The following is an 18966-nucleotide window of genomic DNA, read 5'->3' as shown; positions in this document are numbered from 1 at the left end:
TCCACAACAGAATTTTTAATGACTGTGTGTTTTCCATAGTGTTGTGGAGCAAAAATATTATAATAATCTCTTTCAGGTACTTAGATTGTTTTCCCATTTTTCACTAATGAATCTTTGCTGATCTCCCAAGAGTTTTTGAAGACAAGAAGTAAAGTAGGCAGTCATATTTGGAGATACAGGAAGATAGAGTCTTCGACATGAGTCCAAAGGTGAAGCCCCATCTGGTTCTCTAGAGTAAAATGCCCATTTTTCAGCCACAGCCCTCACAGTGTGGGGCACCAGGAAATAAACAGTTTGAAGGTGTCAAAGATCCCCAGAGAGGCTCATCTCATCTGTGCCAGAATATCTCCCATGTATATTCAAGGGGATGGGCTGGGCTGTAACACAGAAGGAAAGTCCCTCCCCACCCCCTCACCCCTCAATGCTCTGCAACCTGAGGATTTGCATTTGCTTCTACTGCCATTGTTCTTCCTACAGAATGTATTTGTCCGCCCTCAGGTCATTAAGCCTATCTTTTTTGGTGTGGTGGACACTTTTGTTGCCTCTCTAGCATCTCCTTCCCTCTTCCCTCCTGTTGGAATTTGCAGATTCTAAAGCAAATAAATTTCAATGACTTAAGTCAATTCCAGTTAGGTTTTCTGTTATTTCAACCCAAAGGACCCAAAACCATTGTTTATCTTTGTGTCCCTATTAACATCTGGAAAATCCTGAGAGTGTGCAATATAATCTTGTAGCTGAAGAAAGAAATGAATTCAAGAAGAAAATTAGGGAGGAAGGGAGGGAAGGGAGACAGGAAGGAGGGGAAGAGATCAGAAAATTTACAAATCAACAAAGAGTAAAAATTGCAGAAAAATAAAAGCTTGTCTCCTAAACAACAGATTTTACCTCACACCAACTTTTACCTTTCTACATTTGGGGAGACAAGCTAGAGTAAATGTGCTTTGATTTGTTTACAGGAAAGTGTGAGAAAGACTAAAGAGAAAATGGATTGGAATCAGACACCATTTACTCTGAATCTAGAGGTTTACCTTTTGGTTTAAACCAAGAGGTTTAAAGAGCCAATAAAGACTACATGCCTGAATCTTACCTCATATGTTATTATTCTTTATTTTATTTGTATTCTGTCTTGATATCAAAATCAGAAACGTATTTTGCAAGGAGAAAGTCTGTGTAATCGGCAGAACTGGACTCATGCCCAAATTACCTACACCAAGAAAAGGGTGCAAAATGCATTCAATGAGGATGACACGGTATAATCAATGTTTCTCCCTTGTGTGAATGGGTAAAATTAGGGGCCTTTGGCTAAAATAAAAAAAAAAGAGAGAGAGAGAGAGAGAGAGAAAACATGACGACATTCCTAATTAAATACAAAACTGATCAAATAAACACAAAAATCTGTGTGAAATAGATACATATGATGCTAATTTTAAATATATTTGAATTCAAATCAGGAGCCCTCATCCAAAGTAGGGTTGCTGGAATTCACTTCTAAGACTGGCCATCTTACATGGGTGCAGAATGGTAGGATTTGAGGACTGCCTGCAAAGCCTTCAGCTCGGGAACTTCTCCGTCCCATGCAACTGGGAATCAACCACATCCTTCCTGAGAGCTAGTGACTACTGCTGCAGTTACTCTTGAATGCACGAACCTCCGTCGTGCTGTATGAACTACAAGTCCCTTCCTGGGAATTAAGTTTCCGATGGCTTCTGCCCTCACAAAAGGGAATGGGACAGGGAGGGTCTTAGATGGGACTTCACGTGATGATAAGCCAGGTGCCTCACTCGGGGGGTGGGGGGAGAGATTTGGGATCCAGAGCATTCTGTAGGAGAGCAGGCCCAGGGGAGGCCCTGGTGGGGCCCACGATGACGCGTGAGGGGACAGAGGCAGCCGGATGCCTACCAAGCTGCAGAAGGAAGACAAGAGCACTCTCACCATGAGCGATGAGAGAACCCGGGATGGGGGGTGGGGAGCAGAAAGAAATAGCATAGGCCCAGTTAGCCCCATTCACCACCAACTCCCAAAGCCTGCCTGGCGGCCAAGAGGAACATCCCTCCTGGAGACCAATCTCAGTGTGTTGGCTCCACCCAGCTACAGTAAGCAGGGGCAGCGGAAAGAGAGCCAGGTGAACCAGAACAAAGGCAAGCAGGTTCGGATCCAAACAGGAGGCCGATGTGAGGAACCGCCAACTTTCCTACTTCTCCTTCTTGCTTCTTCCCCTTACCTGTCCTCCCCAGGCATGTGTCCTCCATGTCGTCATCCTTCTTCAACTCATCGACATCCTTACACTCAAACTGCACCATTCACAAACTTTATAAAAGGTTTTAAACGAAAGATAAATGTTGTAACTTGTGCTAGGCCCCCAATTATGTGTCAGCATCTTTGTTTCAGCGCTGCTACTATTTTGCTTTAAAACTATAAATGCCATAAAGCTGGGGACTATCTCTGTGGAATAGGTTTTATACAGTGTTCATGTGGGCAGATAGGAACTCAACTGATATTTCGTGTTTTATTTCCTATATATGTTTTACAAGGAATGTGGTTTTCATCATTATAAACTCTCTCTCTCTCTCTCTCTCTCTTCCAAAAACCAAATTTGAGAGGCTGAGAGGTATATTAGGGGTAAAATTATATGAGACTTTTAGTACATTCTCCCCATGCTTTCTGGGTTTTGTGAACAAAGACAAAATTCTAATCCAATTAAACAAGGTAAATTTGAGCCTTGGACCTTTAGATAAGAGACTGCCTGAGATACAGTGACCTTGGTTCTCGCCTATCGAAGATGAAGAAACTGAGGCTTGCAGAAGCAAAATGACTTGCTAAAATCACATGACACAGCCAGTTTTAAGAGCTATCTTTGGACACACATAGGAGCCACTCAGAGGTCATTAAGAGGGGGTGGAATCTAGTGGGGAGGAGCAGAGGCTCTGGAGACAGACGGATGAAGTTCAAATGCAGGCTTTGCCAGTTACTCACTGGATACTCTGGTACAGGAAAGAACCTCTCTCTGCCTCAGTTAACTCACCTGTGAAATGAGGCCACAAACGGCACTTGAACCATTGGGTCATCATGAGGATCCAATGGTTCTATACCATGAAAAGTGCATAGGAGAGTGCTTAATGTATCAATAAACATCAGCTCTTAATTATTATTGTTTCTGTATTAGTAGTTTATTACTAATTATTATCATCATCATTATCACCATTTCATGAAGGCTTTGAGAACTTTGGCAAGTAGGCCCAGAAGTGAGTGACTCCAACAAAGAACCCAGCGCCCCCTGTTGGATAAGGCGGCATCCACAGGTGCTGTCGGCAGCGCACACACATCCGATGCACAAATTACCCAGGCCAGTTCTTTCTCGGATGTCAGCCTCCTGGTCAGCTGTGGCAAACCTGTCCTAACCACACAATGGTCAGCTAGCTCCATCCTCCATGTCCCGGCCCATCTCCCACCTCCGCAGGTGTGAATCCACTTACATCACTTATGTGGCTCTTCTCACACACCACTCTGCAGCTCAGGGCCTCAAGCTCCAGGCAGTGCCCGGGTCCCACAGTCACGTAAATGGCACAATCTATTTTTAAGTACAGGTTCTTTTCTGCCTGCGAAGCTACGCGCCTGTGTCAAAATCTCTGGAAAGAAGGTCCAGAAACCTGCCCTCCAGGACACACAACACGAGTTTCAGTAGCTCTGGAGGTTTCTTGGTTCAGGCACTCGTCTATTCCTTCCACTTGACTACAAACTGCCTCACCCGCACCATCTGCTTTGATGCCTTCTTCCACAACTCCATGTACACAGGAGGCTTTCAATGACTATTAATTAAATAAATGTTTGCTAACAAGTCAAAGCCACCTCGGATTCTGTGGTAGGCAGGAGAAGCCAGGTATGACCAAGCACTGTTGCTGCTATGGCAAAATCAGACACAGCATCGGATACCCTGAAAAGCTCCGACGAGAGTACGGGCAGGCGCATCCTAATGGTATGCAGTGGGTTTTGCAGTTAAATAACTTCACTCCAGGGGTAAAAAAAAAAAAAAAGTGGCAGCAATAGAGGAAAACACACAAAGACCCAGCTGCCCACAACATGAATAGCCTGGCAGGGCAATGCCATCAGGACCCACCGGGAATACAGATCAGAGGGAAAGGGGAAATCTGAGATGAGCCAGAGCCTCGATGGTGCTAACCATAATCCATTTTCAACTCCCTTTTCCTTTGCTTCCCCCTGCCTCTCTCCTTCCCCAAACCCACAGTTACACATACAAGCACGCCTGGAGAGCTGATGAGGCAAAAAGAACTAGCAGTGTGTGCAGACGGAGGGTCCTGTCCGCTGGCCCCACAGCTGGGCCTGGGCTACATTGTGCTCATTATTCCTGGCAGGCGTGAGCCCGAGAGAGAGCTCCTCCTTCGGCAGCTGGCATTTTGTGAGCTAAGTTACTCGTAAGAATCAGAGAGGAAGCATTGCATTTTGTTCCTGTGGATGATGGGGGTGGGGGCAGAATGGGGAGGTCAGGGCATTCTAAACAGAAATTTCAAGGCTCAAACATGTCACTTTTTTGTTGTTTTGTTATTGAAAGAATGTGACTCTGAACACAAACATGAGATTGTCATTGAGAATTAAAGAATGTAACTCCAGTGCGTTCAGGTTAAAATGTAACTGTATAAAGCGCATGATAGTATACCATTTGAAGAATGATACCTTGGGGGTTTTCTTCCTTCAAATAGAATCATAAAGCTAGAGTTGGCCCAGATCCCTGATTTCAGATCCTGATTATCTACACCTGGAATCTCATCTTCAAGATTTCTAGGGATGGCGAGTTCATAAACTTTCTACAGCCCAGTGGAATGTGTTCTTCACCTTGAATGCTGAAGTTCTTCCCTGTGTCCAGGTGAAATCACTGATGATCTCCCTTTGTCTAGCTAGTCCCACTGACTGATGCCAAGGCAACCTCACTCTCTTCCGTGTGCTCTTCTGAATTCCTTCTATTTTTTCCAACATTCTTTTAGAAGTAAAATTAGCAAACACAACCTAAGGCAATACACAGAAAAATAAATTACTCTATGAATCTCAGACCCTATGCTCCTTTTCATGAAAATGATAGTTTGTATTCTCCTAGCAAATATTTCTCTGTCTCTCCCTCTCTGTCTCTCTCTGTCTCTCTCTCTCTCTCTCTCTCACACACACACACACACTTCTTTCATTTCCTGATTGGATTGCTAGGTCTTTTATTCCATAACTGCATTTTTTCCCCTCCCATTTAAACATACCCTGAAGCCTTTATCAAACGAAACTCTCCTCCTTTCACTTGCCCCTACTGACTTCATCTTGCTTTTGGGGACCATTTTCCCCGACAGGAACAGAATTCAAAATGACTCTAGGAAATCTCTAAAGTATGTATAACACAATTTGATCTCATAGCACTTTCAAATTTAATGAGTATTTAAAATTCCTTTGTATCATCAATTCACCAAAAGCATTGCATACATGGGGACCTAAGGCCAGTTCTGTGGACCAACTGTCTCCAGTTGAAGCAGAGCTTCTGGCTCTTTGGAAGCTGAAAGTTCACCTTAGCATAGTTGCCATTTAAAATCACTTTTTTTTTTAATAGAGTCACATAACTCCCTTGCCTAAATCTGACGGTTCCCCACAGTAATTAGAACAAAGCCTAAATTCCTTGTTGCCGCGATGACAAGGCTCCCATTCTCTACCCTGGACCCTCACGGAACACAACTTTCTCAACTTCCTGCCCATTCCTCTCCATTACAAAGCACACCCAGACCATCTGCACCTCTGATAATTAGCACTCCCTGTCCCTTCTGCCTGAAAGATTCTTCCACAAGTTCCTCCCGACTGGCTTTCTCAACAGCCAATGCTTGTTTACCTGTACTTTCTCCTCTCTCCTTCCCAACTAGAAGTTAAACCCTACAAAGATGCTGGTGGGTGTTGTTCCCACTGTCCCCAGTGCTGGGCAGACAGTGAGATATTTGCGGGATGTGTGGAGGTTTGTGTACACAGCCATCACTCAAGATTTCTGTAGGCTCCAATCTGACCACAGCGATGCAAGAACTGGGGAGGGGATGGACTATTCCGGCAAGAAAGATCGATGGACCTTGACTTCCCTAACCTAGAAAAGCAATAAGGAAAGGAGTGTGTCTACAGGGTTATAATAGAAACCCACAAGCAAACATACATTTTTGCTTTATTTTCACTACTCAAATTTCTGCCCATTTAATTTTTTACTCCTCAAAACAAATTGCTGATGACAAAATATGCATAAACATATTTTCTTTGTTAACTCTGAACTGATCGCTATATTCATCAATTCATGCAAAAAAGAATATCATGGGAGAAAGAACCCAAAAGCTTACCAAAATTATACATTTCACTTCTAGGGTTTTTTAATGTCAGCATTACAGTTTACATAAATGAAAAAAAATGTTTTTTAATGGATTCTGAGGCATGAATATTGTATCAATTCTGAGAGCTGAAGCCAAACAAAAATGCAAAATAACCCCTAAAGGAGAATACACTGTTGAGAAACTTGTTTTTTATTCTTTAAGATGTGTTTTATTCAGAGTGCAAATACAAAGGGAGGAAATATCACTAAAGACAGAATTTTCCTTGGGAAGCCCCAAAGTTCCATAGGGCTACAGCAAATACAGTGAGAAGACTATTTTATTCATACATACTAGAACTTACGTCTTTAATGTATACCTGGAAATGATAGAGAGTGGTCCCGATTGCTAAAAATACAGCAAGATCTCCTACCCAACACCCAAAGGACAAATAATCCAGTCAAGAAATGGGCAGAAGACATGAACAAATATTTTTCCAAAGAAGACATCCAAATGGCCAACAGACACATGAAAAAATGCTCCATATCACTCAGCATCAGGGAAATCCAAATCAAAACCTAGATGAGATACCACCTCACACCAGTCAGAATGGCTAAAATTACCAAGTCAGGAAACGACAGATGTTGGCGAGGATGCAGAGAAAGGGGAACCCTCCTACAGTGTTGGTGGGAATGCAAGCTGGTGCAACCACTCTGGAAAACAGTATGGAGGTTCCTCAAAAAGTTGAAAATGGAGCTACCCTACAACCCAGCAATTGCATTACTAGGTATTTACCCCAAAGATACAAATGTAGTGATCCAAAGGGGTATGTGCACCCCAGTGTTTATAGCAGCAATGTCCACAATAGCCAAACTATGGAAAGAACCCAGATGTCCATCGACAGATGAATGGATAAAGAAGATGTGGTGTATATGTATGTGTAGATATATATATATATATATTACGCAGCCATCAAAAAAATGGAATCTTGCCATTTGCAACGATGATGCAACCAGAGGGTATTATGCTAAGCGAAATAAGTCAATCAGAGAAAGACAAGTATCATGTGATCTCACTGATATGCGGAATTTGAGAAACAAGGCAGAGGATTATAGGGGAAGAGAAGAAAAAATAAAACAAGATGGAGCCAGAGAGGGAGACAAACCATAAGAGACTCTTAATCTCAGGAAACAAACTGAGGGTTGCTGGAGGCGGGTGGGGCTGGGGTGCTGGGTGATGGACACTGGGGAGGGTGTTTGTTGTGGTGAGCACTGTGTATTGTGTAAGACTAATGAACCACAAACCTGTACCCTGGAACTAATAATACATTATATGTCAATTTAAAAAAAGATAAATAAATAAATAAGTAAAAATACAGCAAGATATGGATTCATCCAACCATCACTCAATGGAGCTCATTAGTCGTGTTACATTTTCATTCCTTTAGAAAGTCACCACCGGCAAACAAGTGCCCTAAGGCTATGCGTCCTTTGGTTTGTCCCACCAAGAGGGCCCCTGCTGGCCACATCTACATACCTTGCAGCCACTGTGAGTCCTTGTCTTCATCAGTGGCATGGTGGTGCACAGCTCGATAGCCTCGGGCTCATGGAAGATGACTGCCGGGAGGGGCTCCTTTTTCAGTGTGAGGACATTCAACTTGGACTTCAGCATGGTCTGGAAGTGCTGAGAAGCAAGATAAACAAATAAATATGCAAGCCAACTACAATTAAAGTTTTTAGCATTGTACGTGGTGCAACTGCACATCAAATTCAGGAGCAAAATCTTTGTGTTATGAACTCTGTTTTACTAAGGGAGGTCAAGAGATACTTCGTAAAGTGCAGGGAAAAAACTGTCAGGACAGCACTAACATGACACCATAGGAGACGGCCAACCCCCATGCAGAGACCACGGGAACATGGGGTAGTGGGAGAATCACCTAGGTTCTTGCTCTGAGAAGTTCTTTCAAAGTGATATATAGAAATAGAATCCTAGCGATTCAACCATGCCCATTTCAGCCAAATAAGGGAAGATGTTCAAGAGAGAATGTTTAACAGAGCTATTTGAAGGAGCAATCTAGAGCTAATGGAAAAGGAGAAGACCCAGTGAAAAAGAACACAAGACTCCTGCTCTCTGCCTTCCCCAGTTCTGCCATGCATTGGCTGTGGAACTTTAGGAAATTCACTACTTCTCAATAGACCATTTCATCGGCTGGACTCTAGGTAAATATCTATTCTATATGCAGCTCCCATTGACACCGGTTTTAAAACATGCCCAGAATCCAGCTACATTTAATCACTGCTATGTATACACCCAGTCCAGGCCCCATCTTTGTTTGGTCTACCATAGCAGCTGGTCTGACCACTTCCAACCTTGCCCCAATGCAGAGTATTACCATAGCGCAGCCAGAGGGAACCTTCTAAAATCGAATCATGGCATGTCACCCTCTGCTAAGACTCTCCCAAGCCTTCCCTTCTTCTCATAGAAAAATTCCAAGTCCTTTCCCTGGCCTTGGAGCCCATGCACAATTCAGGGATTTCTGCTTCTCCAACCTCATCTCCCACCCCTCACCCTCTCACTTGGATCCAGCCACCGCGGCCTCTTTATACTTCCGAGAATAAGGCAAAGACTCATGTGCCCTGGAACCTCTGAACATGCTATTCCTGTTCTAGTATCTGCATATCTGGCTTCCTGATCTTCTTGAGGACCTTGATCGAGTGTCACCTTATGAGACAGTCCTCCTTTATCAACATCATCTAAAACAGCATGTGCGTGCACACATACACACAGACACGCACAGATGCCTTCACGGGCATGCAACCTGTGCCGTTACAACAGGGTCCCATGCTCAGGAGAGCTCCATGCTTTAACGCTCTTGGGTTAATGTCACAATCTTGAAATCCCTCATAACTTTATCTTTGAGCTTACGCTTCATAAGCTAAGTCCAATGAGACGGTAGCGTACATGAGTGAGTAGAGGAGATACACACAGTACGTGCATCCCTATCGAATTCGACGAGATGCAAAGGGAGTACAAGGTAAGCATGTTAAGCCTATGGCTCAGTAATCAGAGGGCTGGCAGCCCCAAGGGGTCATGCGTTAGAAGTAGAACTTGCTTCAAATGCAGAAAGAAGTCAGTTGTGTTCTAACAAACACAAGTGATCAAGGAACTCTAGCAAATCCCTTTTATTTGTATGACTTTCCTGTAGTAGGAAACCACGTACACTGAAAAATGACAACAGAGAAGGAAAGGGACAGGGCAGACACAGCTCCTCCTACTCTCTCTCATCTGTCCCTCCTTGCGAATCAGCAAACCAAAGGTAAGGTGTCAGGAGAATGTGCATGTATTAGAGATGAAAGAAAAACAGGTGAGCTGGTTCTGTAGCATGTGTCCACTGTTTTGGTAAGCACAACATTCAGATGCACCCATGAACTAGGAAATGCAGATCGTGTGATTTCAATGATTCCATGCCTACGTGTTTATATTTAGAGTGGGCACCACACAACATAATGATGAATGGCAGATTCGTGTTATAATCTAAATTTTGAACTTTACTTACAACACATGAAATTGCAAAAGCAACCAAGCAGCCGAACAGAAAACAACAACAACAACAACACCAAAAAAAAACACCATGACTATCACAGACAGGGATTCAGGGAAGAAAGGGAAAAGGTTTTACGTTTCAGTACCTTCGGTGGCACTCTTTTCGACTTTTTGAGTAGAAGATACTGCATTTTCACTTTGCCCTGGGCCTCACAAATTATGTAGCCAGCTCTGCACACATATATACTCATCACTGTCTAGTCCCTTCCTCTGCTTTGTTATTCTCAACACTTCTTATCACCACTACAAAATTATGTATTTTGTTTATCTTATTTTCTGTCATCTGCCATAAGAGCAGAAACTGTTTTATTCAATGAAGGACCCCAAGGACCTAAAACAGTTTCATGGGTCCACACAGAATCTACTAGAACTCTCAACTGGCCACACTCATGGTCCATTTTATGTGCCAACTTGCCTAGGTTACTACACTGTCACTCAACCAAACACTAATCAGGTGTTGCTGTGAAGGTATTTTTGTAGGTATGATTAAAGTCCATAATCATTTGAATTGCAGACACATCCCAGATAACCTGGGTGGACTCCATTCAATCCACTGAAAGACCTTAACAGGTGAGGTGAGGTTTCCCTGAGGAGAAAGAATTTCTACCTGTGGACGGCAGCTTCAGCCTGTGCGGAGAGTTCCAGCCCACCCTCCCTGATAGCCTGACCCAAGGGTCTCAGACTTGCCTCGCCCACCTCGACCCCTGCATAAACCAGGGCCTTGAATAAATCTTGCGGCATATCTCCTAATAGTTCTGTCTCTCTGATCTAACCCTGACCAATACTGCCACCTTCTAGGATACAAAGTTGCCACACCTGGAGTTTCTTCAAATGGGAGCGATTTACCCTAATATTTCCCAGGGAGTGCTGATTTGTATTTTTTTAAAACAAAAAGGCACATTTTCATATTAATCTGGAAGCTTCTTTGTTCTTAACTGGTTCTCGTCCAACATTGGGAGTTACAAAGGTGTCTGAGAGGAGCACCACAGACACCTAAGAGTGAGAGGCAAAGTTGGTTGCCCCTGCAGGACAGCAACTGAGGCCATACAATGAATAAGGTAAAGGGGAGAGTTGGCTCAGAAGAGGAGGTAACAAGCAAGTGGGGACACTGTCCCCCATCTGCCATTTTGCTGGAGTTCTATGAGAAGTACACAGCTCAACTCAGCCTGACTTCTGCCACGCAGTACGTTCCTAAAGATGGCCCCAGAGGCGACTCTATTCTCCTGAAGGCTGGACCACCACAGTGCCCAGGAGCTCGGAGACTGTCCTCCGGCCCCCACCGTGGGACCAAATGTCATGGCTATTGGTCCAGTCGCTGAGCACGGAGAGAGACGGGAAGCTGCAGACTGGCATACACACGCAGTCGGAGAGCCAAGTAAAAGAAATCAAAAACACTTTTAAAACCCAAAATTGGGGACGGGAAGATCATGGAGTTCAAATGCCAACTTTAACACGGGCTGTGTAACCTGAGCTACCTAACTCTTCAGAGCCTTGGCATCTCCCGCCTGGTAGGCGAGTGCCCTGCGTTAGCTCCCCGGCCCCCACCGTGCACCCTCCCCCAACACCTGTGCTCAGCCAGACACTGTGGCAGGCGCAGCTGGAACAGAAATGAAATGTGAGCCTCTGCCTGAAAGGGGTTCTCACAGTAGCTGGAGACTGGGGAATCAAATGACAATTGCAAATCGTGTGAGTTCATCAGACTAGCTGAATGGAGACGCTAAGGCAGTATCTGAATGTGAAACTGAGAAATGATTCTTTAAAAAAAAAAATGGGGTTTTGGGCACCTGGGTGGCTCAGTCGGTTAAGCATCTGCCTTCAGCTCGGGTCATGATCTCAGGGTCCTGGGATCTTGTCCCACAGGCTCCCTGCTCAGCGGGGAACCTGCTTCTCCCTCTGCCTGCTGCTCTGTCTACTTGTGCTCTCTCTCTCTCTGTCAAATAAATAAATACAATCTTTAAAAAAATTTTTTAAAAATGAGTTTTTTTCTTTAATGGCTTTGTCCTTTTTGCCCACAATGAAAGGATGAAGGTAAAGAGGGAAATACACTGTGAATTATCTCACGAGTCATTGAGTCTACAATAATACACCTTTTTATAGAAAATTAACATTTTTATGTAGCTCTGAGCTGCTCTTGTAAATCTTTGAGTGGTAGAAGTGTGACAGTTTTCACTGTTTGTGATAAGAACACTCCTGTGCCCCCTTTGAGGAAATGTCTCCCCTGTTATCTAGCTGCCCTGTGGAGCAGAGCTGTCCCTGCCCCCCCGACCCTGGGAAAGAATATGGGACACAGGCTGACCACCCGAGTACTGCGTACACCTGGCTAAAGGCACTGGTTCAGAGGAAACTCAAGATTGGCTGAACAGACTCTTCCAGAAGCCTCAACTACAGAGTTGCCAGGCCAGGGTGAGGTGAGTACAAAGCAGCTGCTGACCTGCTCTCCCGCCAAGGTCAGTCTGAAAATGAGATGGCACAGAGACAAAGAGGGCCGGGATACAGAGGGTCACAGACTTGACATTGCTGAGCCCTGGATCCAGCCACATCTGACTCAGATCCATCCATAGACTTAGAGAGAATATGAGCCAATACATTCTCTGTGATGCTTCAGCGAGCTTGGGTTAGGTGTCTGATCCCTGAAACTAAGAGTCTCACCAACACAAATTACTTTTCAATGAAAAGAAAAATCGTCTGAGACAATAAAATGGAGCCACTAACAAAATTTTAAAAAGGACTTCATAAATGTTAAACTGCGGAAGCCAACAGAAACATTATATTTAAAAAAGAAAAGAAAAAGATAGTGAATCTTGCACTTTGTTACCTGAATAGGCTGAACCTTAATGGTAAAACACCAGTAATAATCGAAAGGAGGTATTAGAGTCCCCAGGTTATTCACATCTACAATAAAGCCCTCTGAGCTCCTGCCGAAATGAGATGAATTCCAAGTCTCAAGAGATAGCCAAAGAGCACACCCACAATGACACCAATTCAGGTGGCAAGCTCTCTTGCTGGGTAGCAAAGACAGAGGTGGGTCAACCAGGTCTATCAGAACTGCATGGCCTTGTACTTCCCAGGTCTTAGCTCTCCCTTCTGTCAAGTGTAAAGTGCTATGTTATGCCATGTCAAAAAGGGTATTGCTTGTTCTTTGCGTGGGCAGACTAAGTGCAACAAAGACAATGCAATTTACCATAATCCAGGAGCATTATGAAAAGGGAACAAAAGAGGAATCTAATGGAGGAGCTTGGAGAAGCGATTGCTCCCAAATGAAAGATGCACAGAGTTCCATAAAGAAAATGTGTTATTCATTCTTAAAGGAGGGAAGTGAATAGTGTTGTAGAAAATTAGGGCACTGCCCCGGACAAATTAAACAAAGCTCGGCTTTCTGCATTGGGTGCTTTATGTGCAATCCTAAAATAGAGCCTCTAAATCGAGCCCCATTATGCGGATGGGGTAATCGCCATGCCCTGTATAATTTTACAGTTGGCGCTTCCTACTCCTATTCAGACATTAATCTCTGACAGTTTAGCAGGCAAGGATTTACATATTTTACCAATTCAAATCGGGTGTATATCACCTTTGTATTGACTCTGTATCCAAAATATAAAGCATCTTTTGAAGGCAAATCCTGCTTCCTCTTTTTCTAAGATAACTGGAACACTATCCTCACTCATATTAAAGAAAAGGCATTAAGGTTTTAATCCCTGGTTCATCCTTGCATTGTGAAGGCTGACTAAAATGGTCAGTTTTAACTTGCAAATTACTGATTCAGTAAGGCCCTAATCAAGCTTCAGAAATATTGCAAATGTTCTCCTGAAGAGAATCACAAGGAACAAGTGGGTGAACCAAATAAGTGGAAAACTTCAGTACCCCAAACAAATGTTAATTTGTACCAGCATGCAAAACTCAGTAGGGCTTTCACATTCTGTTCATAACCACACTTCATTTTATTACTTGGAGGGTATGTAAGAATTAATTAAACTTTGTTGTGGTTTCCTTACATTTTATACCACTTATTTTTAAAAAAGGTAGATTCAACCCCCAATCATGAGAAAAGAAACTCCACTGTGATTTTCCAGAAGATCTCACTTTACATTTTTAATGTAAATTCTTAGATTTCTGTTTTTAAATATTTATTCTGGCATTTTTACAAAACAAAGCAAAACAAAAATAACATAAAAGCAAGAAAAAATACTTTCCTGTTACAGAAACGGCAAATGATTTGTTACATGATTAAGAGTAATCACATAAATGAATAAAAGAAAATTGTACTTACATTCAATTTTCATGTGAGTTTTAATGCAATAGATTTTGTTTTTCATTTTTGTCCTTTTTTAAAAGGAAAACAGGGTTGGAAAATCTCCCCCCAAAGCCAGCAAGCATATTCAAAATCACACTCTTTCACTTCAAGGATTAATTTTTTTTAATGCAGTTTATGTTGATCTGGTATTTCAGGAAAAGAAAGACCTACAGCACCCTGGCATTTCCCTTCTTGCTGCAAAGTGTCCTAGTAACTGCCTTATTGAAAAAAGTTCCAACTTAATTTTAAAGGCCTCCCTCCAGACACTCCTAAATTTAAAAGGTTGTCTATATCTGTTAAAGTGATCACTATTATTAAACTAACTGAAAATACTCATGTTCACACGCCCGTATTTATTCATGCAGTTTTAATTATGGAAGCATTTCTTTTGAACATCACAGATTCTCTCAAGAGATTATGTGGGAGAGGCACAAAAATAATTCAATGCCCACAGAGCCTGAAGAAAGCCCCCAAGGCTCACGAAGAGCTCACTGGGGAGGAGAAGGATTTCAGCAAACATACACAGGAGTACAAAGGTCAGAAAAGGTGAAGCCCAAGTATGGTATTGTAAGCATGTGACGGTACACGTGACATGGTGTACTATCATCTGAAGGCAGTAAGTTAAAGGTGTAATGCTAGGGGCACCTGGGTGGCTCAGTGGGTTAAGCATCTGCCTTTGGCTCAGGTCATGATCCCAGGGTCCTGCGATGGAGCCCGGTGTGGGGCTCTCCGCTCAGCAGAGAACCTGCTTCTCCCTCCCTCTCTGCTGCTCCCCCTGCTTGTGCTCTCTCTCTCTCTCTCTGTCAAGTAAATAAATAAAATCTTTAAAATAAATAAATAAATGAAGGCGTATCCTATAAACCATAAAGCAATGACTAAAATAACAAAGAGTTCCATGCACTAATAGAAAAGATAGAACAGAATCACAAAAAAAGGAAGGCAGAAGGAGAGGGAAAAGGTAATGACAATAAAAACCCAGATGAGACAAAGAGAAAATAAATCATAAAGTGATAGATTTAAAATCTATAAAATTGATACCCCTAGTAAAAAAAAAAAAGGCAGATTTAGTGAGATTTGAAGAAGGAGCCCCGATTCTATGTTGCCTACAAGAAATTCACTCAAAATATAGGCCACAAGGGATAAATAGACATAAACTACAAATACGGTTGGAGATTTCAATCCTGGTCTCTCTAAAATGGATAGAATACATAGACAGAAAAGCTGCAAGGAACTCTCAAGTTTGAACACCACCACCAACCAACCTGACATAATTGACATTCATAGACCATTCCACCCAAAAACAACAGATTTCAAGGGAACAGAATACACTTCACCAAAACAGATCAAATTCTGGACCATAAAAAAAAATTTTTTTAATAAAATAAAAAACACTTCAGTAAATTTAGGATTCAAATTCTACAAAGGAAAATCAACAGAAAGATCTCTGTAAAATTTTCAAATACGTGGAAACTAGTACAGTTCGAAATAACCCCTAAATCAAAGAATAAATCAAAAGACAAGGCGATAAGTACTCTGAACTGAATGGAAATGAAAACATCACACATCAAAAATTCTGAGATGACACTAAAATGTACGTAAGGGGAATATTATAGCACAAGATGCCAATATTAGAAAGGAAGAAAGTTCTCTCTTCAATAAACTCAGCTTCAACTTTAAAAAAAGGGGGGGAAGAATAAACAAGTAAATGAAACCCAAAGTGAGTAGAAGAAACCAATAATAAAGATCGGAGGAGAAAATCAATCAATAAAGTAAAACACGGAAAATCAATAATCAATACAACGGCCTATCTGCAAGTTCACTCACTCTTCCTTTGCATCTGCTGAGTCTACCGATGAGCTCATTAAAGTTCTTCTTCATCTCTGTTCACTCTGTTGTTGTTTTCCTTCTTATTCTTGTTTTCCTTAGCACTTTTGTGTGATTCTTTCTTTGCTGAAATTCCCCATATGTTCATGCTTATTCTCCACTTTTTTCACTGGAGCCTTTAAATATTTACCAGTTATTTTAAATTCCCTATCGGAGTCATCTCTGGACCTGGTTCTGTTCATGGCTTTGTCTCCTCCCTATGGATCGTTTTCCTCCTGGCTTTTTGTGCCTCTCCTATTTTCCTATTGGATTCTGGACATCGTGTGCAGTAGAGTCTGAGGGAAATAGCTCTTAAACCTGAAACTGACCACATCCTTTCTGCTCAGGCATCACTGTGGTGCACCAAGTCAATCTCGTCTGGAACTGGTCTGGCTTGTTTTATTGCTGCACCACGGATGTGGATTCCTCTAGATTGACCTTGTCTTTAGGGTGGGGTCTGCTTCGCTGGGAGGTGTGCCTCTAGGCTCCTCCTCCATCTTGCAGACCTGGGACTCACAGCGTCTCCCTCCCCATGCTTCCCCTGCCCCCATAGGTTAGCTGCAGTTGCTTGATACTAGGTGTTTCTAGCCTGAGAGTGTGTTGGGGGTAGGGCAAGGAAGGGTTCTTCCCTCTTGTTCCACTTCAGCCTTACGCAGGTCCTGCGTCCCAAGGTCTTGGAAGTCAGGCTTCCTCGGTGACCTCATCTTTGTCCCCGCTGCTCAGAGACCTCTACTTGTCTGGATCCAGGGTGGTTCCCTGCCTTTCCTCCGGATGCAGAGGACTTTTTTCTTTTCCTCTCCACGTTACAGTGGGTCTTCACCTAAGCCCTCAGAGCACAGGATGTTTCACCCTCTCCCACATGAGCAGTCTTGTGTTCCTTAGAAGAGCCGGGGTGCATGGCCTTGACCATGGCAGCCACACCCCCTCCCCCAGGCCTGGACCATCAAAGGAGGCTTGCTCTGGCCTCCAGCCTCAGGAGATCTCCTGAGTCCCAGTGGTGCTGTTAAGAAAGGCCTATGGGTTCATGTGAATTCCCCTTGGGTAAAGAGGAACCATGGGCTCTTCATGCCAGGACTAGCCAACAACTGACCTTTAAAAATTAGTTACGAATGTTAGCTGAATCTTTCTTACCCTCTTGTCTTGCAGGCGATCTTCCACCATTCCCCACTATAAGTGAGCCATAATTCATGTGGTGTCTTTTTCTCTTTGGAGGCCTTGTTTTCTATATATTTCAGGCCAGTTGGATGTACTCTGACCCCAGCTCTTTGATGGGTTCAAGAGAAGGTTTGATTTTGTAAATTAGCTGGCTTTTTCCTATTAATAGGATGGAGAGTGATGTTCTTCTTACTGCCTTCATTGTAGGCAGAAAGCCAGAGTCAAATTTATATATATATATTTTTTAAAGATTTTATTTATTTATTTGAGAGAGAGAGAATGAGAGATAGAGAGCACGAGAGGGAAGAGGGTCAGAGGGAGAAGCAGACTCCCCGCTGAGCAGGGAGCCCGATGTGGGACTCGATCCCGGGACTCCAGGATCATGACCTGAGCCGAAGGCAGTTGCTTAACCAACTGAGCCACCCAGGCGCCCCTCAAATTTATATTTTTAATCAACCAAAACTAAGTGCACTGAAGAATGCTTTGTATTTGGAGAGATACACATAAAATGTTATGAAATACATATTAGCATTATCCTTAAGTTCCAAAGGTCCTTTCCCCCAAACCCTGTTTCTTTCCAGCTCAGATATTTATGTGTCCGTGGATGCTGACTACTATCCGGTTGTGGTCAGCTTCCTCCCTCCCTTCTCAGACACCTCCTTTTCTATTTTGGCCTTACGCTCGCTCACAAACAAACGTGGACACATGAATCCTGAAACTCTCTGTAGGAGGAATTACGACCCAGAAATGCAGAATATTAAGAACAGGAGCAACCTTCCAGATGCCCTAGACCAACTCCCTCATTTCACAGATGAAAAACTGAAGCCTAGAGAAGTGAAGTCACTTGTCCAACGTCCCCCTGAGCTACAGACAAGCCCAGAAGCCCAGCCCTGTAACGATTGGACTGGTTCAGTCCCAGAGCAGCATGCTAACCCAGATCACTTCTGCACCCATCTAGAGCTGATAAGTTTGCTGCTGTATATCTTTTAAAACTGCATAAAAGGGGCACCTGGATGGCTCAGTTGGTTGTGCGTCTGCCTTTGGCTCAGGTCATGATCTCTGGGTCCTGGGATCGAGCCCCGCATCGGGCTCCCTGCTCAGTGGGGAGCCTGCTTCTCCCTCTCCTTCTGCCCCTGCTGGACCCCTGCTCGTGCTCTCTCACTTGCTCTCTCCCTCTCAAATAAATAAAATCTTTAAAAATAAATAAAAGTGCATAATAGACTTCATTTTGTAATCAATAGTATAAGGCATGGAATGAAATGAAAGGTTTTAGAATCAGAAAATCCTAGGTTCAGGTATGAGTCTAAATATATGACTCATCATACAATAGGACCAGTAATTGATATAAATGTGTGTGCATGTGAGAGAGAGAGAGAGACAGAGAGAGAGAGAGAGAGATGGGTCCACAGCTCTCATCAAGTGCCAAAGGCACTTGACAAGGATTATCTCTTTTACCTTCCAATAACATTCTGAATAAAGCAGGGCAGATTCACTCTAAGGCACTCCGATGTCAAGGCCCTGAGTCTCTAACATATCCTACAGTATTTCCCCCGACGATGTATATTAACTACCTAGAGGAGTAACTGGTACATGTACACACACACACACACACACACACACACACACACACACACACATACCCACACATATACACCGACACATATACACACACACACAAATTATCTTTATTCTCCCCCTTCCTATTTTCCGCCATTTAAATTTAGACAA

At 43.1% G+C, this 18966-nt stretch overlaps 1 protein-coding gene across 1 annotated transcript in view; it reads right to left on the bottom strand.

Moving 5' to 3' along the window:
- Positions 1-18966, bottom strand: part of PID1 (phosphotyrosine interaction domain containing 1) — a 217483-nt gene that overhangs the window by 111569 nt on the left and 86948 nt on the right. Inside the window, exon 2 of the mRNA XM_028105213.2 lies at positions 7863-8009. Within this exon, the coding sequence (XP_027961014.1) occupies positions 7863-8009 (147 nt within the window). The remainder of the gene's footprint in view (positions 1-7862; positions 8010-18966) is intronic.

Source organism: Eumetopias jubatus, unplaced genomic scaffold, assembly GCF_037043125.1.
Source record: "Eumetopias jubatus isolate StellerSeaLion01/CBP00866 unplaced genomic scaffold, mEumJub1_p1.0 scaffold_3, whole genome shotgun sequence".
NCBI classification, from domain to species: Eukaryota; Metazoa; Chordata; class Mammalia; order Carnivora; family Otariidae; genus Eumetopias; species Eumetopias jubatus.
This window is presented reverse-complemented; position numbering and strand designations above follow the sequence as displayed.